The 21,441-nt window shown below is 33.2% G+C and overlaps 1 protein-coding gene across 4 annotated transcripts in view; it reads left to right on the forward strand.

Moving 5' to 3' along the window:
* Window positions 1-20,710, forward strand: part of Abca5 (ATP binding cassette subfamily A member 5) — a 71,544-nt gene extending 50,834 nt beyond the window's left edge. For 2 of the 4 annotated variants that reach the window (XM_047544258.1, XM_047544257.1), the window contains 17 exons: window positions 3,140-3,253; window positions 6,422-6,592; window positions 7,555-7,668; window positions 8,059-8,193; window positions 8,877-8,951; window positions 9,903-9,994; window positions 13,080-13,206; window positions 13,742-13,859; window positions 13,967-14,058; window positions 14,805-14,980; window positions 15,382-15,457; window positions 15,581-15,675; window positions 16,401-16,520; window positions 17,671-17,820; window positions 18,246-18,325; window positions 19,756-19,811; window positions 20,416-20,710. In XM_047544258.1, coding sequence (XP_047400214.1) covers window positions 3,140-3,253; window positions 6,422-6,592; window positions 7,555-7,668; window positions 8,059-8,193; window positions 8,877-8,951; window positions 9,903-9,994; window positions 13,080-13,206; window positions 13,742-13,859; window positions 13,967-14,058; window positions 14,805-14,980; window positions 15,382-15,457; window positions 15,581-15,675; window positions 16,401-16,520; window positions 17,671-17,820; window positions 18,246-18,325; window positions 19,756-19,811; window positions 20,416-20,523 — 1,899 coding nt within the window. In that variant the 3' untranslated portion in view covers window positions 20,524-20,710. Of the gene's footprint in view, window positions 1-3,139; window positions 3,254-6,421; window positions 6,593-7,554; window positions 7,669-8,058; window positions 8,194-8,876; window positions 8,952-9,902; window positions 9,995-13,079; window positions 13,207-13,741; window positions 13,860-13,966; window positions 14,059-14,804; window positions 14,981-15,381; window positions 15,458-15,550; window positions 15,676-16,400; window positions 16,521-17,670; window positions 17,821-18,245; window positions 18,326-19,755; window positions 19,812-20,415 lie in introns of those variants that run through there. The other 2 variants (XR_007107670.1, XM_047544259.1) reach the window with 2 other exon arrangements.
* The last annotated feature ends 731 nt before the right edge of the window (window positions 20,711-21,441 follow it).

Raw genomic sequence — 21,441 nt, forward strand, 5'->3', positions numbered from 1 at the left:
GAACTAAGATCCTAATACTGGTTATATAAGATGAATGAACTGGAAAGTGAAAATGTTAGGACTTACCCAGGCACGCCTGGAATTCCATCTACTTGTAAAGCTGAGGAGTGAGCATCACCAAGGTCAAGACTAGCCTGGGCAACTTAGCAAAACCCTGTCTCAAAACAAACAAATAAATAAGAATGGGGTATGTAACTTGGTGGTGGAGTGCTTGCCTAACATTTGTGTGTCCCTGGGTGCAATCCCCAGTGCCACCAAAAAGAGAAAAATAAGTCAGGAATTGATGGTTATTAAGATATAACAGGTGAGGATGACGGCCATACTTTGGCTTGGAAATGGATACTGGCAGTGCCAGGGCTATTAATCAAGATTGATAGCAGAAGATGGAGTGACCGTGTCAGATGAGGTAGATGCAAGACAAGAAGAAGGATCTGTTGACTTTATCAACAAGGATATCATTGATCGCCTCCATTAAGGAGTGAAAGGTTGGAATGTCATCCAAATTATAGAGGACTGAGACGTGAAGTAGGATGAGCAAGGGGAGAAGCTTTCCAGTTGAGCTGTGAAGGGTTGAGAGGCAGAGCAGGGCCATGGGGCAGTGAAACAATAGGTGGAGGATCAGGGAATTCTTTCTTTCTTCCTTCTCTCCTCCATTTCTTTGTGTTCATTTGTATCCTGATGGAAAATACAGAGTAAGGTTGAAACAATGGAAAATTAGATCTAAGAAGGCAAGAGTGGACAGAGGCAAGGCACCTCTTAACACTGTGGCAAGAGGGAAGCAAAACATGGATTGTGGAAGAAGACACATTTTTAAGTATGATCATTCTGTTTTTTTTTTTGTAAAGGTGGAGATTCTTTGTCTGAAATAACACATCCACTTATGTAGATGATCATGACTAGGTAATCTGCACCCCAAACTTCTTTTAATTTGCTGTGATCCTTAGATATCTTAAATTGGAAATTATATTGAAGATTAACTTGGTACTCTTTTGTTTTTTCTTTTTGTATCAGGGATTGAACCCAGGATGCTTTACCCCTGAGCAACATCCCCAGCCCTTTTTATTTTTCATTTTGAGGCAAGAGCTCACTAAGTTGCTGAGGGTCTTCCCAAGTTGCTGGCCTTGAACTTGGAGTCCTCCTGTCTCAGCCTCCAAAGTTGCTGAGATTACAGGCTTGTGCCGTTGGCTACTTTTCTTGTTATAGTTATATTTAGACATATAGACAAAGAAATATCAAATTTGCATTTATAGAAAGATCACTGACACCAGGGTGAAGAGGGATTTCTATGAGGGAGGTTGGGGTGTAGAAGAAGAAAGCTAAAGACATCAGATTCTAGAGTTTAGTCCTAGAGGGATGTTACAAACAAGTGGCATAACTTTCTAACACTGTTGCTTATTGTTGGATTTGAAAGGTGAGAAGGAGAGTCTTGCATTTGTACAGTTTTTAGTAATGTGGTACTTGGTAGTAATATTTAGTGATTTGGAGAATACAGGAAGAAGAGAATTTTGGTTTTGTTGGAATGGATAAACACATTTTTACCTACTGAATTCCTTGTTGTTGTTGACATTTTCCTGGGAGGATTTTAGTAAGCATTTTGAATATCTGAATCTGGAGAGATTTCTGAATAGGAAGTAAATATTTGTAAATCACAAGCACCTACATGATATGGAATTTCCCAAGTTGTAAATCTCACCTGTGGGTTTTTTTTTTTTTTTTTAATTGTGAAATATTTCAAACCTGCAAAACAAGAATAGCCATGTATCTACACCCCACATGTTTCAAATGTTAATATCTTGTCATGCTTGTTTTTAATTAATACAACTTCGAATATACAGTTAAGATTCCATGTTTTCCCACCCCAATCTCATTTCCTTCTCCCCTCCATAGAAGCAACCACAATTCAGAAGTTGTAATTCCCATATGTTTCTATGATGTTACTGCATACATATGTATTCAGAACTATTACAAAGGATCTTGCACCTTTTTCATCAAACATGGTCATATAACCATACCATTTTTGAAACCAGAGGGAAAGAAATAGAACTTTTTAAAGGTTACTCTTCATAGATGTCTTACTAATGTTCTAAATTCTTTTCTTCTTTTACTCAGGTTCTGTGTGACTGAATCCAACTGTAGTATTACTAATTTCCCCTTCTTGTACTACTTAGTTCACATGTTTGTGGGTTCTGTTCGGGCCTTCCACTGTCATATATATGAGTTTGAGGCAAATTCTACAGTGTCCCGTGACATGAATTAAGAAAGTGGCTTTATTGCTACAAGACAAAATTCAGAAGGCCAGGTCAATAAGACAGTTATGCCCTGTACCTCCATCATCCAAGGAATTGTGTGCCAGGGCCACAGTATCTGCTAGACATAGTGTGGGTCCTGCGCTGGTGCAAGCTGCCTCTCTGCCTCATGAGGGTATGTTCTTAAACAGCGAGGACAGGAAAGTGACCTTGTTGGGGTTGGGGGATGATGTAGCACCTTTGGTCCTGGGTGATCTGTACTTTATTTACTGAACTGTCTGGGAAAGTTAGTTAACTCTACTTGGGCATTGGGGTCTGTAGGAGATAGAGTCTCCTCTGCTTGGGGGAAGTTCCTAGTTCTATAGAAAGCTGAGTTTAGATTCAGTTTTTCCCAAAGGGGAAAGGAGCACTTAAGATCCCAGTTAGCATATATTCCACATAACCAGTGAAGAGCACCAAAGATCATCCTTATATATTTTTCTTTTTTCTTTTTACAGACTGCATTTTAATTCATTATACTTTTTGTTTCTATGGTTGTGACGCAATGTAGAATCATCACATAGGATTATCGGTGGACATGCTAATTTCTTTTCACACCTATTATTTTTATTAAATGGTGAAAGTTTATTTGTATGCCAGATTTTTCTGTGCTGTAGATAAAAAAAAAAATGGGTGTACAATCATACAGCTATTTAATTAATTAATTAGTGGCAGAGTTAGTACTAGTCCACCACCTGTTAATAAACTTACTACCCAGTTCTTACATAGCCTAAGCCTGGGATAGATATCCAGTCTCTCAGAGGTTTTGCTATTCTGTTATATTCTTTTAGAATGTTCTAAAGTGGTATAACGTGATTCTGAGTGCCATTTTTTATTCTGTGGGTGTCTTTCAGGAAATTACTGACATAGTTTTTAAAATTGAGCTATATTTCCAAGCAGCTTTGCTTGGAATCATTGTTACTGCAATGCCACCTTATTTTGCCATGGAAAATTCAGAGAATCATAAGGTAATGAATGATTCAGTTTTTAAAAATTTACAGGTATGGTATTCCAATAAGAATTGTCAAAAATAATCTTTTTGTATGGTTGTAAATCTTAAGTAGAATTATTATTTCAGGAATAAATAAATGAAGAATAAATACATTTATTATGGTAATAATTGTGATAATAGTTGTTATTTAAGTACTCACTATGTGCTTTAAAAATTGCATCCTCTATATGTTTTGAGCTAAGTTTTATTTTACTTACAAGTCAGTAAATCAAGGTCAGGATGTTCATGGAAGTTGCTCAGATTCACTCAGCTTGTTTACATGGTGAATATGAGAACAGATTTTGATCTTCATGATCCTAACTCGAACACCTCCCTGATTTCCCTTCATACCTTTAGTGGCATATGTTGAATGCACAAGGCATTTCATTCTTGTTAAATGAAAAAAAGCGAAAATTGATTGTCATCACTGTGACCCAGGAAAAACTGCTAAGTATACAGAAATTCTTTGGAATTCTTTCACTTTCTTCTCTGCACCTTTCTCTCTTGTCCACCAGGCAACTACCTATCTTGTGTAGTTTTTTGGCTGTTTGAAGTTTTCTACTCTTTTTGCTGAAATTGTATCTTCTCTAATAAAAATTCTTATTCTCTTGATGGATGATCTTAATTTGAAAACAAGTTTATATAAATTAATTTGCAGACTATGATGACCAATAAGTTTAGACTCATCTTTAAAATTTAATAATAATGTATTCTAGTACATTTTAATAAAAATTGTATTAAAAATAAATTTCTTTAGTATAAATATAACATTCTTTAGGCAATTTAAAAAATATTCAAGTGTTATATTATGATATGTACGTTTGTTATTTAGAAAATATGGAAAAGTTAACAAAGATAAAATCTATAACATGTCTACTCAAAGCTAAAATTTATCAGACAGTTGCATTTCTTAAGAATTTTTATTTAGTACATTGTAGTTATAATAACACCACTATTGTGTGGAGTTCATTTTGACATATTCATAAGTGCATATAACATAGTTTTCTCCATTTTAATCCCCAGTATCATCACTTTTCCCTCCCCTCTTTTCTCCTCTCCTCTTTCCCCTTGATTCCCTGCCTCTTCTCTGTTGGTCTTCCATCTATTACTTAGTTGGTGCATTGTGGTTAGATGTCAGATTGGAATGCATTGTAATGTATTCATACATGCACATGGCATAATTTGATCAAAGTTATTCCCCAGTTCTTCCCTTTTGCCTCCCCTCTTCCCTCTCCCTTGGTTCCCTGCTTTTACTCTACTGTTCTCCCTTCTGTTTTACCGGATCCCCCTTTTATTATTCCTTTTTCCTCTCTAGGTTTTCACATATGAAAGAGAACAGTTGATCCTTGACTTTTTTTTTTTCTTTTCAATGATTTCATTCTGGGGATTGAAACCAGGACCTTGCATGTGCAGGGTAAACACTCTACCATGACCCTATCACCACCCCTTTTTATTTTATTTTGAGACGGTCTCACCCAGGCCTTCCTGAAACTTAGGATCCTCATCCTCCTGAATAGCTGGAATTATAGGCATGAACCAGTGTACTCAGCTCAATTTAAATGTTTTTAAAATTTTCTATTTTTTAGTAATTATAGATTCATTTTCACTTGTAAGAAATGATACACTGAGATCTTGTGTACTCTTTATTCATTTTATTCCAGTGATAACATTCTGAAAATCTATAGTAAAATTTCACAAGTATGACATTGTTTAAGTCAAGGTGCAGAGATTACTCCTGTTGCTCTTTTCTAGTCACATGTGACCACCTCCCTGCATTACCCTTGTGCCCTCTGGCAACCATTTGTCTCTTCTCCATGTTTATAATTTTGATATTTCAAGAATGTATAAATGGAATCAAAGTATGTTTTTTATTTTGAACTGGCATTTTTCACTCAGCATAACTCCCTAGTGCTTTCTGAAGTTTACCAAATGCATATGCATCAATAGTCCATGCTTTCATATTACTTAGTGTTCCACATCTGAAATGTTCCAGTTTTCACTCTTATGAGTAAAGTTCCTTTGAACATTTACATGCAGGTTTTCGTGTGAACATGTTTTTCATTTCTCTAAAATAAATGCCCATAAGGTTGTATTCTGATGTTTAATTTCATTAGAAATTTCCAAACTGTTTTCCAAAGTGAATTTACCTTTTTATATTCCAACCAACGAATATGAATGACAAAAGTTAGAATTGTACAAAATAATTGTATTTGATATTTCTTGTTTTTATACTCATATTGTAATTTACATATATCTGATGCTCCTATGATTTATTGAACATTAAATTTGTCCTTTTACCCGTCCCCTTTTTCCTCTTTTTGTGTATATGTGCACTGGGGTTTGAACCCATGGATTCACACATGCTAAGCAATCACTCTACCACTCAGCTACATCCCCTTTTCCTCTTTAACTGATCGTTTTATTTCTTGGTTCCTCTGTCTTGCTCTTTGTCCTGTTCATATGATATATTAATTATTAGGAATAGATATTTTTATAGATGATAGAAATCAAATGAATAAGATTGTTAGGTATTTGAATTTGTGAAAGACCTAAAAAAATCAAAGTAAGTAATAAGGGCGTAAGAGGAAAACTATTCTCATACCTAAAAATGCCATTTACTTGTGTTAGTAATAGTATGTTACAATTACATACTCCACCATTTTAATGTAAGATTCTCAAATAAATTTTCTGTGTACTAAGTTAAACACTTAATCTGAACCTCTGTGTGAATCCAGAGGGTATTTGTCAAGTTTGTTAGTGTTTTTATTAAAGGTTAGTTTTTAAAAATGAGAATCCTTTGCCTGTTTACACATAATATTTGCAGCCATTTCCACAGATTTTCAGAAGCAGCTGTTTTGGCTCCTTACTGTTTGCACAGACATAAGTACCATGATGTGACCTCTTTTGCTTTGTTTTATAGTATTCTTATTCTTAAAAATCTCATGCATTGAAATTATTATATTTCATAAATAATGAGTCAAATTAAGGGCCAAATGGACTCTATTTAATGTCAGGGGTACTTTTCTTACCTGTAGGCGTGGAATATGACTTTTCTGTCTTGATATAAATTTAGGAGTTCTATAATAATTTGCTAGTTTTTGTTTGTAAAATGAAATTACAATTAAACCTTTTTTTTTCCTTTTAGATCAAAGCTTATACTCAACTTAAACTTTCAGGTCTTTTGCCATCTGCATATTGGATCGGACAAGCTGTTGTTGATATTCCCTTATTTTTTGTTGTTCTTTTTTTGATGCTAGGAAGCTTATTTGCATTTCATTATGAATTATATTTTTATGCTGTAAAGTTCCTTGCTGTGGTAAGTTAACATCAGTTGTTCTCTTGCTACTTATAGACAGAATGTTATTTTAAAAAATTAAACACATGACAGTTATCTGGTTGGTAATGTGGAAATCAGTTTTTTAAAAAGAAAATGGATCCAGTTTAATTATTGTATATGATACATTTAATCAGTTTAATTTGTACTACTGCAGGTGATTTTTAAAAACATATGATTACTACTATTTTAAAATGATTTCTTGAAATTGTGGTGGCCTTTAACACAGACCACATACTTTGTGTAATCTGGAATATTTAAATGTGTTCCTTCTGTAAAGTGTCTTCCTTGTTTGTTCTTATGCCAGAGCATAATTTTACAAGGAGAAGGCTCTTTTATTCTATAATCTAGAATATGACTTAAAATACAAAGGACAGCTCTAATTCCCATTCACATTCACATGTAAATAACTGATAATGGACCTTTTTATTGAACAGTTTTTATTAGGAAAAAGGGGAAACAGTGAGGTGAGTTTGATACTAGAAGTAAAGTTTTTTTTTTTAACAAAGATGCTGGCCTTATATATGAATTTCTTCCATATAAAATAATGTTTTTCTTAAAATATGTTAATTTATTAAGTGTGGTATTAAATAGTAACTAGTAATTGATTGAGAGAGGTAAAGTTGTAACCAGCTATATTTGCTCCCTCAATAAAATAATAAGAGACAGCATTTTAATTGGTATAAAAAACTATAAGTGGTATTCAGTTTAAATGATTGTTCAGGAATGTGTTAGCAATGAATTAAAAGCATGTTTTTTATTGATTTAGTAGAAATTATGGATGGTAACTCTTCATATAAGCTATACACTTTAAGTTCTGGGGATTGAAGAAAATTTGAGGAGTAATTATTACTTAATATTTTAGTATGATTATGGTATTTTACATCGTATGTATTACTTGCTGTTCATAGTTTTACATAAACATAAACATTTCTGCTTTGCAGGTTTTTTGCCTCATTGGTTATGTTCCATCAGTTATTCTGTTTACCTATGTTGCTTCTTTCACCTATAAGAAAATTATAAATACCAAAGAATTTTGGTCATTTATCTATTCAGTGGTAAGTCACATTTTATATTTTTCAATTTTTTATAGCAGTTATTTAAAAGTCATAAATTCTTTCATGATTAATACTAAAAAAATCCCATCTGTTTTAAGATCAGAATTTATAGGTAGAGAACTGGATGCTTCTTTTTGCCTGTATGTATACTTTTCTTTTTCTTTCATATCATCCATTCCGCAAAAGGATGATACTAAAAGCATTTGACAACTAGTGTGGCCAAGATACCAGCTACAAGCAACTGGTATCAGCACACTGATGCTTTCTCTGGCTCCATGACTTATTAGAGGATTGAGAACATAGTTAATGTACTAAGGCACCCATCTACAAGTAAGTTTGTATGAAAGATTTAAACACCTTGTCACTTGTTTTCTCATTTTTTTTCTTCAGACAGCATTAGCTTGTATTGCAGTCACTGAGATAACTTTCTTTATGGGATACACAGTTACAGCTATTTTTCATTATGCCTTTTGCATAGCCGTTCCAATCTATCCGCTTCTAGGTTGCCTGATATCTTTCATAAAGGTAAGCCTGTTAGATATTTTAATACTTTAAAAATATAAATATATATTGCCTGATCTTTGAGATCTTAGCTCTTCTACTGAAAATAGTAAAATACATCAGGTTAACTGCTACTATTTGATTAAATGCTATTAAGGCAGCAAATTGAAATGAAGTATGAAATCTTTAAAGATGTCTAACTGTAAATTGTCAGAGGAGGAGGACTGTGCTCTTACATGTTCTTTGCTGCTCAAAATTATGTACATAATTTGACCAGTAAGACCTGGTTTCAGTCAGCATTTGTTTTTAGGAGTTTTTTAAGGATCAAGTAGTATATTATAGAGGGATGAGAGAAGATAAATGTTAAGAGATTTTCTTTCCAAAAGCAAATTCGTTTTATTAAGTCTGAATAATTGAAAGAATTTTCCATTTATTAGGAAAAAACATTATGAATTCTTGATTTAGAATTACTGTTAATTCTATACAGTACTACCCCTCTTTTCAGCTTAATTTATTTTCTTTATACCTACTCTCAGAAATATTTTGGGTCAAGGAAGCTTTTAAGTACAGAGCATAGCCTATGAATTTGAATAGCTAACTTGTTTATAGAGACTAAAGATTTGCTGAACAAAATATGTTTTTTTAAATTTTAGTCCAAATATTATTACATGTGCAGAATATACATTTTTAAAAACATTGTGTCTTAGGTTTCTTGGAAGAATTTACAAAAAAATGAGAATACTTACAATCCATGGGACAGACTATTAGTAGCTGTTATAATGGTAAGAAATAACAAAAGTGTTTCTGTGTGTCAGCCGGTTACCTTAACAATGGCTTGGTTGTCTGGTTTTAACTGTTTTTTCTTTTGTTTTTTGTTTTGTTTTGTACTGGAGATTTTAACCCAGGGGCCCTTTACCACTCAGCTACCTTCCCAGCCCTTTTGGGTTTTTATTTTGAGACAGGGCCTCACTCAGTTACTCAGGGCCTTGCTAAGTTGCTGAGGCTGGCTTTGAACTGCGATCCTCCTGTCTCTGCCTCCTGAGCCCCTGGTTTACAGGTATATGGGGTTACAGGCATATGCCATCATGCCTGACATAAACGCCAAATTTAGAAATCCATTTTCTAAGTATTACTTTCCATCTCTGTAAATTAACTATGTTTAGTTTTTTATCCTCTTGCATAAAAAACAAGGTGCATAGGAAGTCAAGTGTGCTAATGCTAGCTAATCTGCACTTAAATGGTAATAGCCTTCATTTACTGTGTCCACTTTAATATACTTAGCTTTTCCACATTATTAATTCTCTTTAATTATAATAATGGCTCCCTTAGAAGCAAAAACAAAGCTTGTGTTTGATTATATTTTGTGAAACCAACAGTAAATGAACATTACAGAGGTAGAAAAATATGTGAAGAATTATTTTACTGAAAACGATTCTGCTTTACTTTGTTAAAATTTAGGATTGGGGTGTACTCAGTGCTATGTGTCTAGTATATGCAAGTCCTTGGGTTCAATCCCTAACACCAACCAACAAATTAAAAAAAAAAAAAAACTTATTTTTTAATTATTTTGATCATGGGAAGCACAATAAGGTGATTGATTTGTTGTTGTTGTTGTTGTTGTTGTTGTTGTTGTTAAGGAACCTGGTGCATGTGGTCTTGGTTCTGTTGGCCAAGGGAAAAAAAAATGACTCCCATCAGATTCAGTCCTCAGCTGTTCCATGTTCTTCTTTTAGCCTTACCTGCAGTGTGTACTATGGATTTTCCTCTTACAGTACTATGAGAAAAAGCATGGAGGCAGATCAGTAAGAAAGGATCCCTTTTTCAGGTCAGTTAATTTTTGTATTTAAGTTTTTCACATTTCGAGTATGTTTATTAAATTATGCAAACATCACCATAAGATAATTTTGAAACAGTTCCAGCAGTCTAAAAACAATCTTAATACCAATTAAGAGATTAATGATTACTTTCCTGAGTCCCCTCCCATGCCTCTAGCCCTAGGTTATCACTAAGCTATTTTCTGTCTCTGTGAGGTCTGCTTGATGTAAACATTTTATATAACTGGAATTATATACTATAAATATATATATATTTAGTCTCTTTTGGTCTTGCTTCTTTCACTCAGCATGTTTTTTTTTTAACTTTTCTATACTTATTTTTGCAAAATTGACCTTAATGTATACAGTTAGCATTGATGTGTATGTCCTTCCCATTGTGCCTACTACATTTTAAAACATTTTTAAGAAGAAATATAATGAAATATATTTTGAAAAACTTAAGCCAAAAAAGACAAATGGTTCTCTTAAGTATATTAAATATATTAACTTTCATATTTACTTACTTCTCATCATAGTAGGCACATTATTTTAATGTTGAGAAGTCCTGATTCTCCAGAAAGCACCTTTATAAAACTGTTAGGATTTGGATAATAAGTTAGTATTAAGCATATAGTTTTACACTTAGCATAGTGTTTGGAGAGTTAGTCATGTAGCATTTAGCTTTACTTTATTACCTATTTTTGTTGAGTAACATTGCATTTTGTTTATACCATACTTTATGTTTTCAAGTGAGTTAATTCCATTGTTTTGGCTCTTGTAAATAATGTTGCGGTGAATGTTTGTGTACAAGTGATGGTGTGAACATGTATTTCCATTTCTCTTAGATGGATAGGATGAAATTGCTGGGTCATGTGGTAACTCAATGTTTAGTGTTTTGAGGAATTGCTAGATTGTTCCAATGTGGTAGTGCCTTTGTATGTTACTGCTAGGAATGTTTGAAGGTTCTGTTTTCTCCACATCCTTGCCAATACTTATTGTCTTTTTTATTTTAGTCATTCTAGTAAGTGTCTACTCCAGACTGTCTCGTTATGGTTTTGATTTGCATCTCCCTTATGATTCTTGATGTTGAGAACCTTTTCATGTGTTTATTGTCATTTACAAATCTTCTGAGAAATGTCTATTCAGATCCTTTGCACATCTTAAAAACTGAGTTATTATTGAGTTCCGTCTGTCTATCTAGATACAAGTTCCTTATCCAACTTATCATTTGTAAATATTTTACCCAAGTCCATACATTTTCTTTCCAGAGGTTATTTTAAATTTAAAGAATTATTTATTGAAATATATCTATTAGTACTAAATTAGTTCTGAATTTCTTTTTTACAGTTCTCACATATTTATTTGCCGAGTATTGTACATAAAAACTAGACAGTGTTGATTCCGTGTAATGGTTATTAATCATTGGATGGTTTCCCATCCATTGAGGACTGTGGTATCTGGCTCTCCTTCCTCTTCTCCCTTACTCCTGCTAACTCTTCAGTAGGAGTTCAGCATCCACTTAGATACACTTTCTAACACCCTACCCACTCAGTTTCTGATTTTCTTCAAACCAGCCACTGTCACTGTTGCTTCAATTCCATCACAGCCAGACTGTCATTGCTCGTAACTGCACTGTGAAAGCCTAAGCTTCAGTGTCCAACTACCAGTCACTTTTCATCTTCCCACCCCTCTCATCTTATTAGTCCTGTTGGATGTTGCCTCCAGTGGCGTTGTGCCCTTGAGTTTTTCCTCTTCTCCCCACTGTATAGCTAGCCTGGTTTTCACTCTTCCTCCTCTCCTGTGTTGCTCACTTGGTTCATCACTTTAGTCCCCTTTCAGCACCCCCATCATCTGTGTCTGTTTGATCTGTCCACAAAAATCATAATTGCTGGTGAATCGATTATATGCTCAAGAAAAATAAAAGAACAGCTTTGTAGTACTCCATCCTTATTCCACATCAGCTTAACTCCATTCTGAGTTTGGTAATGAGTCACATTTTCCTAGTTAATACCTTCTAATCGCTCTCATTTCAGTTACCCCAGGCTTTCTTTCTTTGTATTCTTCACAATCACCTAACCTCACTTCCTGTTTCCCAGGTGAAGTCTTGCCATTTATCTCAGAAAACAGCACTTAGTTATAAAATCCTTTAAATTTATAAATTATAAAATTGCCCATTTGCTCTCATTTTTGCCTTTTCTATCCCAGAAGAAGAAATACCCCTCCTATTATTCAAGTTTTCATTTAGTCCAAACATTTAATGAATGTCATTCCATCAGTTTTCTTTTCTCTTTCTGTATCTTTTACTTCTGAGTCTTTATTTGGGGAGTGCGTGTCACCTTTCTCCCATATAAAAGAACCTGTAAATCTCATTTGAATACGAATCCATCTCTACCTCTTTACTATTATCTCTCTTTCCTTACATAGCCAGAAACCTTCCATCTTCAGTTATTGACCTCTCATTCATTCCTAACTTCCTACAGTCTGATTTCTCCCTTGCCTTTCCATTGATTTTCTTTTTCTTTTTTTTAAATTTCCAGTAAGATAACTAATGGTTTTATCATTGTCTTCTCTGGTTGGCCCAACATATTCGTCTGTAGCCTTTAACATTATTGACATCGCGCCCCCCCTCATATTTTTCTGTTTTCCTTTGTTTTTTATATTGGCATCACCTGTTTGCCTTTTTTTACCTCTCTCCCTGCTCAAAATTTCCTTTGTAAGCACTTCTTTCTCTGTCTACCTGCAAGAGTGGTGTTCCTGTGGGTTCTGACTTCTGCCCTCTCTGTCTACCCTTTCTGGACAATTACACTTATACCTAAACTCTTAAGTTCTTTGAGGGGAAGGGTCCCTGTTTTTTCATCTCCTGGTAAAGAATACTTGACACGTACTAGTCATAAATAATAATGTTGAATGGATAATGAATTGATCTAGATAATATTATTTAAATGCTAGCCATCAATGAAAAATGCACTTGTAATTCCAACTTTCAGAGATAATTCTAGATTTCATGTTGGTGTGCTTTTTTAAAAAATCTTTTCTCAATGTAGTGCCAAATTTTTTAGTATCTTATTTGAAAATTTACTATATTTTTATTCTTAGGAACCTTTCAAAAAAGTCTAAACATAGGAAGTTTCCAGAACCACCAAGCAATGAGGATGAAGATGAAGATGTCAAAGCTGAGAGGCTAAAGGTCAAAGAGCTGATGAGTTGCCAGTGTTGCGAGGAGGTAATTTAGACTTTATGCCTAAGTCATATTAAATGCAAAATGTAAGTTACCAGTGTATGGAATTTAATCTGAAAAATATTTTTCTTTGACTATGAATCAGTCTGAAAGAAGTTTTTCTTGGAAAAGGTATTTTTGTCAACTAACATTTTTTGGGGGGATGGAGGGATTGAACTCAGGGGCACTCAACCACTGAACCACATCCCTAGCCCTGTTTTGTATTTTACTTAGAACTAGGGTCTCACCAAGTTGCCTAGTGCCTCGCTATTGCTGAGGCTGGCTTTGAACCAGCCATCCTCCTGCTTTAGCCTTTCAAGACACTGGGATTACAGGTGTGCGCCACCATACCTGGCTCTGTCAACTAACTTGAATAAGCCACGATTTTAGTCATGTATAGAAGTTTACTTGTGCACTACATAATTCATACTTATTAGCAAATTATTCTTTATGGGTATAAGGGAGAGTGTGGCCTGTCATGAAATGAAATGAATGACACATACCTGTTTTATAACTTGCTTTTTGAATCCTTTTTTATTAGAAACCAGCCATTATGGTCAGCAATTTACATAAAGAATATGATGACAAGAAAGATTTTCTTCATTCAAGAAGAGTAAAGAAAGTGGCAGCTAAATACATTTCTTTCTCTGTGAAAAAAGGTTGGTATTTAATTATTTTTCCTTAAATATCTCTTCCAGAAGAGTAATTTCCATTTTCAGTTTCATTCGACTGTGATGATTTTTTTTTCCTTTTTCAATTCCTATAGGAGAGATCTTGGGACTGTTGGGTCCAAACGGTGCAGGAAAAAGCACAATTATTAATATTCTGGTTGGTGATATTGAACCAACTTCAGGCCAGGTATGATATCAAGGGTGTGGAATTTGTCAAGTAGGATTTTAATTTTTAATTAAGATAAGTTAATTAATGACAAATTAGGATTTTGATGAAATTACTGAACATTTCCATACATAGATGCAGACATGCATATATGGTATTTTGCTTTTATAATTATTTCATGCATGAATAATTTACCTAATTAATGGAAGATAGTTTTATTAATTTTAGGAGATAGGGAGCTAGTCTTGACTCTGCCATTGATTAGTCTTTGATTATAAGCAAGTCACTCACCACTTAGTAGTAACTTCACAATACTATCCTGCTCGCAGTCCCTAGTTCTCCCCCATTTGCTCACTTTACGTCAGCTACACTAATTCATTGTTGCCCTGGAAAAATACCAGGTACACTCTTTTCTTTGGGGTTTTACCTGAACTATTTCCTATCTCGGCTATACCTTATCTCCCATAAATTCAAACAGCTAAATTCACTTAGCACAAATATCACCTTCCATTGAGGCCCCCTGATCATCCTAGTTAAGATTGTGGCTTGCTTTCCTACGTGGCTGTGCAGTGTAGTAACCTTTCTGGCCATGTCACCTAACCTTTGTCTTAGTTATGTATGTCCTTCTGTCATCAAAAATCAGTAAAAATCTAACCTTATATCACTCTTGATCATAGGCAGGGATTTGAAATATTCTACTTTCCACTTTCTTCATAATAGATATCAACCAAAGAATACTTACTAAAAATTGGTTTGTATTTCTGTAGGTATTTCTAGGAGATTATACTTCAGACGCAACTGAAGATGATGACTCCATTAAGTGTATGGGCTACTGTCCTCAGATAAACCCCCTGTGGCCAGATATTACATTACAAGAACATTTTGAAATTTATGGAGCTGTGAAAGGAATGAGTGCAAGTGACATGAAAGAAATAATAAGTCGGTAAAATGACCTTAGGTTTCTTTTGTCATTAGGGGAGATTTATATTTCACATTTTTAAAATTCCTTAACAAGCATTTCTGTGGATCATTGTTTCCACAGAAAATTATAATTACTTGGTTTTGTTTTCTTTACAAAATTGTTATAGCTATGAAAATAAAGGGCCTGTTTTCTAATAGAATGAATGTACCTATAACTGCCATAAAACATTTTCATTTAAAGTGAATCATTTTATCAAGACAGTAATTTGTTTAAAATGATGTAGATTGAAGATTTTTGTTCTTCATTATACCAAGCTTCAACTGAGTTAACTGTTTTAGAGAAAACAGTGTCTGTGATCACACACACTTTATACTTACTTGTTCATATCTTGATACACTCATTTGATATTGTCCATTTTTCAGAATAACAAATGCCCTTGATTTAAAAGAACATCTTCAGAAAACTATAAAGAAACTACCTGCTGGAATTAAGCGAAAGGTACTTCAGTGAAACAACAGATATTTCTGTTTTATTGATAGTTTAGTGCCTATTGCTATCTTGACAGAATTCCTCGCCGTGAAGCCTTAGCAGTCCCCCTCCTCTCCCTGTCTTTCCATCTAGTTATGTTTTGCTCTGAGTATGCTGGGGAACCCTCTGATTACTCTGCTAGATGAACCATCCACAGGTATGGATCCTAAAGCCAAACAGCACATGTGGTGAGTATGAGGCACACAACGCTTGAGACACTGCACTGCGTGATGTTAAGGGAAAAAGTGGTTTCTTTTACTGTAATTTTTAGTTATAGTCATTACATGTACATCTTGATTTAAAACCCTCGGAAACAATAAAATGGTTAAAATTAAATATTTAGAGTTCCAGAGATCACCTTATTCTTTTCAAATTCTACATAATTTTTCATGAAGATAAATACTTTATATATTCCAGGGCAGAAATTAGTATATGAGTAATTATTAAACTGTTCTGCTATATAAATAGTTTGTAGAAGGGTTTTTCCTAAGCACTTAACATGTGAGTTATCGCTCTAATAATAGATTGTCTTCAATTTATGTTGTAACTCTGCCTGGTAATTTAAAGAACTAATAGCTGGATATTTCTCTGAACCTTGATTTCCATGTTTATAAAATATAAGTTTGAGTTCTATGGTTACTTTTCTTAAAACATGAAAAGGCATCAGTTTTTATAATTGTTTATTAAACTTTTATCCCACATAAACATTTGAAATCATGAGACTTCTCTTCATCTGATAAGCTTTCAAAACCAAGAGAAAATAAATTAGAATAGATCATAGTTGGGCAGGAAATAATAGCAACAGCAGTTGATATTTGATAAGTTTTAAGTAACCAAAGTAACCAGATAGATTAAAACACCCATTGTTTTCATTAACAGATATTCCTGTTTGCATTTTATTTATGTTTCATAGGCGAGCAATCCGAACTGCATTTAAAAACAAAAAGCGGGCTGCAATTCTGACCACTCATTATATGGAGGAGGCAGAAGCTGTCTGTGACCGAGTGGCTATTATGGTGTCTGGGCAGTTAAGGTACATGTTTACACAGTATGCCTTTTGGGGAAAGAGAGTTGGGCGGTGGATTTTGAATGTCATTCTTTCAAGAACTTATAGTCAGATGCATTAGTTCAAATGATATAAAATGTTTGTTTGAATTCTTGAATCAGTTTTCTATAGAATTACTTGGAAATGTTACCCACCCACCCCCCAAAAAAAATGATTGGCTACTTGCATTTGGAATTGGCTTAATTATTCAGTAGCTTTAAATGTTATTTTCAGGTATGATATTTGTTACTTTAACAAATTGTTAGGCATTATATTGGATTACAACACAGTATAAAATATCTGATTTAATACTTACATAAATAAATAATTGAATAAATAAATGTGAATAAAGAAGAAAATTTTACTTATGGAATGATTCCATACAATATGTGTAGATATTAACCCCTTGAAAAAGGGAAGCCTAATATTCCCCTAACCCCACACCCAAGTTTAGGCTGGATTTAGCTAGTCTCTTCTAAAAAATAAAATATGGAAAGGGGGAAATAATAACTTTGCAGTTGAGAAACCTGACATATTCCTTAACTAAGCAATCTTGTACAGTTATCATGTACCCCCTGATATGATATGATATGATGTGAAGCATCCTTCAGCTGTATGGTATTATGTCCCAAACCCAAAATTCTAATCTAATTATGAGAAAATTATCAGGCAATCCAAACTGAAGGACTTTCTAACAAAAAACATCTGACCAGTATTTGTCAAAACCATCCCAGTTATGAAAAAGAAGGCAAGAATAAGAAATTGTCACTAAGACTAAGGAGACATGACAGCTAAGCGCCTTGTGGAATAGAATCCCATAACTAAAACAGACATTAGTGGAAAACTGGTAAAATCCAAATGAAGTCTGCAGTTCAGTTTATGCTAGTGTAATAATGTTGATTTCTTGATTTTGACAAACGTACCATGGGAAATAAGATGAAACTGTTAGGGGAGCTGAAACTGAATAAGGACTATAAGGGGATGCTATATTTATTATCTTTGCAATTTTCATTTTCTGTAAATGTAAAAGTACTCCAGCATAATTTTATTCAAAAAATGATAAAGATTTAAGTGAGCAATTATTCTTTGAAATTGTCAAGTCATTTTATTTCTTTTTTTTTTTTTTTAATTACTTTAGATGTATTGGGACAGTACAACATTTAAAGAGTAAATTTGGAAAAGGCTACTTTTTGGAAATTAAGTTAAAGGACTGGATAGAAAATCTAGAAATAGACCGCCTTCACAGAGAAATTCAGTATATTTTCCCAAATGCAATCCGTCAGGAAAGGTAAAAAATTTTTTAAATGTAGTTATATTTCCTTATAGTGTAATAATCATAAAAGGTTATATTAAGGATTAGCAAAAAAAATCTTTAGTCATTGGTTATATCTGTATCTCTCTGTGTATCTTACATTAACACGTCTGTATTATCACCAATCCTGGACTAATAAAGTCTGATGGAGTTTTATGTTTATTTAGAGTAATGTCTTTCAATATTTAATAGTATTTAAACTTTTTTAAAGTTATTTAGTAGTAATGATAATTATTTTACTATGCATGGAGTTATTTTATCATTTCAAACAATTTTTATCAAATAAATTTCAAAGAAAATTATTAGAGTTTAATTCTGAATTTAAAAAAATTTTAAACTTGAACATTAGAGCACAGTTGTTGTAATTTAAGAATTTTTTAATATTTCATCTTTGTTTTCAGTTTTTCTTCTATTCTGGCTTATAAAATTCCCAAGGAAGATGTTCAGTCTCTTTCACAGTCTTTTTCTAAGCTGGAAGAAGGTAAGTAGTATTTTAAAAATTTTATAAGGTAGCTTTCAAATTATGAAAGAATTTTATTTAAAAAGTTTAGAACTGGAGACAGTTTATTGTTGAAACTATGGCAAATAAGGGCATAGTCTTTTATTCTTATCTGGAAAGATACGATACACATAAATGCTTTAAGGATTTTGTAGAACAACTATATCATGGTGGAAACCTTTTAGAATCTTCAGTGTACACCAACCCGCATAATTTATCACATCTGTATAAATGATCAGCTAGCTTATCACTCATGGTTTTGTCCAGCATCCAGTGGTATTGTATTTCTTGAATCTTTACTTCCTACTGGGCCATGGAAGTAGCAATGGCATTAGTACTGTAGCAGCAGCAGGAGATGAGATAACAGAAGAATTCATGGTGCAGGAGAATGGGCATTCCCCAAAGTTTTAAAGAAGCTTATTGAAAGAATTTGGACTCTTTTTAAAAAACAACTGTATTTTGACTAGGTATCTTTATTTTTAAATCTTTTTTTTTTTCTATTTGTGATACTGGGGGTCAAATTTTGCATTTAAAAAATAAGTGAAAGTACAGTAAATATAATAAATATGTGCTGGTGGCAGTAGAGAGAGGTTCAATGTCCTGGATTGGGCAAATGTTCATATATAGGTTAGTTTATAGCATTTACAAGCTGTGAAATAACCTGTGAATAAGGGTTATTATTAATATCTTTTATGATAAATATAGAATTTTTGTGGTTATTCTTATGTGACTGCTCAGTAAAGAAAAGATTTCCTTATACCCCACATAACCCCATGTAACATCTATGGATTAACGTTTTTTAGACTTGGAGTATAAAAGTAAAGTTTTTGTTTTTCTGGTGATTTCTTTATGATTAAAAAAAATAGCACCTGAACTACTTTGGGAGAATTAAAGAAACAAATATAATAGCTCTCATGGCATTAGATTAAATTGCAAAAGGATGTGAAATAAATATAGAAAAGCTTATGGAGCCAGGCATGATGGTGCACCTATAATCCCAGCAGCTTGGGAGGCTGCGGCAGAAGGATCCTAAGTTCAAAGCCGGTCTAAGCAACTGAGTAAGACCCTGTCTCAAAATAAAATATTTTTAAAAAGAGCTGTACTGGAGTCAGGGAATGGGAAATAATCAAAGAAAGGAATAAAGAAGAAGGGGATATGGGAGGGAAGCAGGAGACTAGAAAAGGTGAAATAAGACAAATAATAAACATGAAGTGCTTAGGATTATAGAGGAATTGGCATGGGGAAGAGAAAGGAAGTAAGACTGAAAGGAAAATAGCAAATTTTGGGATCTTCAATTTTAAATGAGTTGTTTACATGAGTTTTTAAAATGGATCTTTAGCTATGTTAGTAGTGATTTCTATTTTATCTTTTAAAAAATAAATAATTAAAATCCTATTTTTATATTTTAAAAGCTAAACATACTTTTGCCATTGAGGAATACAGCTTTTCTCAAGCAACATTGGAACAGGTACTTTAAAGTTAATTTTTTAAAAAATATTTTAAAGTATAAAGTATCTAATAGCAATTATTTAGGTTTAGATTGAAGAAAGAAAAATTCTGATATTAGAAAATTGTAGAATAATCTTAAACTTCGTATAATTTTAAGTAACTGTAGGTTCTTCATTTGCTTATTGTTTTCAGTTTTTTCAAAATTTTAATTGACAGATCATATTTGTATACCTTTATGGGGAACCATGTGATGTTTTGATACATGTATATAATATGGAATAGTTAAGTCAAGCTAATTTCCATTTGCTTATTTTGAATAGTTCAGTTTTTTCTCTTTGATAAAGGCATTTCATATTAGAAAATCTTAAATTATTTAAATATTTATCATTATTTTTATGACTGTGCTACTTAACATATTATCAACAGTTTATTAATCCTCTGAACAAGCATTTGTCTTTTCACATAATTGATGTAGATAACTTATTTTGTTTAAATATATTAATATCAATAAATCTCTTTTGATACTGGTTAATATAATTAGATGTGACCTTATCTCATTTCTCATTTTGTTAAAAGGTCTTAGAGCTGTGTGATACTTCATTCACTTATTTCCTTTCATTCAGGTTTTTGTAGAACTCACCAAAGAGCAAGAGGAAGAAGATAATAGCTGTGGAACTTTAAACAGCACACTTTGGTGGGAAAGAACACAGGAAGACAGAGTAGTATTTTGAATTTGTATTGCTCAGTCTGTTTGCTTATTTCTTCTTCACTTCATTTTAACTCTGGTTTAGAAAGTTTATTATTTGAATGGCAACTAGAGAAATGTGAAAGCATTGGGGTTTTCCTAAGCTCCTCCGTTGAACTGCTGTGTTGGTTGTTTTGCTTTACCTTAAATAAAATTCATGTGTAATTAAGTCAGCTTGCATGTTTGTATCTGAAGTATATTGAATTGTAGTTTGTATGTCATATTTTTCATTTCCAAAAATAGATTATAAAGAAATGTGATAAATAACTGTATTTTGACTAGGGATCTTCAGTTTTAAAGTTTATACCATCTTACTACGTAACTGTGTAATGTCCCAATCTAAATTTCAAAAAACTAATAATAACTAATACATGGAAAAGTGACATAAGGCAGTGTGAAAGCTTCTTGCTTCTACTTTTCAGTTTCTAAAAGAAGCTGAGGAGGTGGGCATCCATAAAAGCTGATGTAAACCCTAGAAAGCCTCCCTGTAGAAATGGAGGGAAGTAACATCCACTAGGTGGCAGTCATGAGTCATAACAAAGAAAGGAGACCTTGTTCCTACTGGCAATTTTAGACACAGGTAATAGAAAAAAGTTGGTATTTAAATTATTATTATTATTATTATTATTATTTTGCTCTTTCAGAGCTGTTTTAATTATAATTAAAGGAAGACCATTTCTAGAGTCTTACTATATAATAATCTGATTTTTTAACTCATTGTGGCTAGAATGACAGACACCCCTGAGGTGAAAAAATTATCCATACCTTCTCCCCAACCTCCAGTGGAAGATAGAATTTTTATTGTCTTCCTTGCAAAAAGCACATTTGTTGTTGTTACTTTGTGGTGCTGGGGATTGAACATAGGGCCTCTCACATACTAGGCAAATATTCTATCACTGAGCTA

The sequence above is a fragment of the Sciurus carolinensis genome, chromosome 3, assembly GCF_902686445.1.
Source record: "Sciurus carolinensis chromosome 3, mSciCar1.2, whole genome shotgun sequence".
NCBI classification, from domain to species: domain Eukaryota; kingdom Metazoa; phylum Chordata; class Mammalia; order Rodentia; family Sciuridae; genus Sciurus; species Sciurus carolinensis.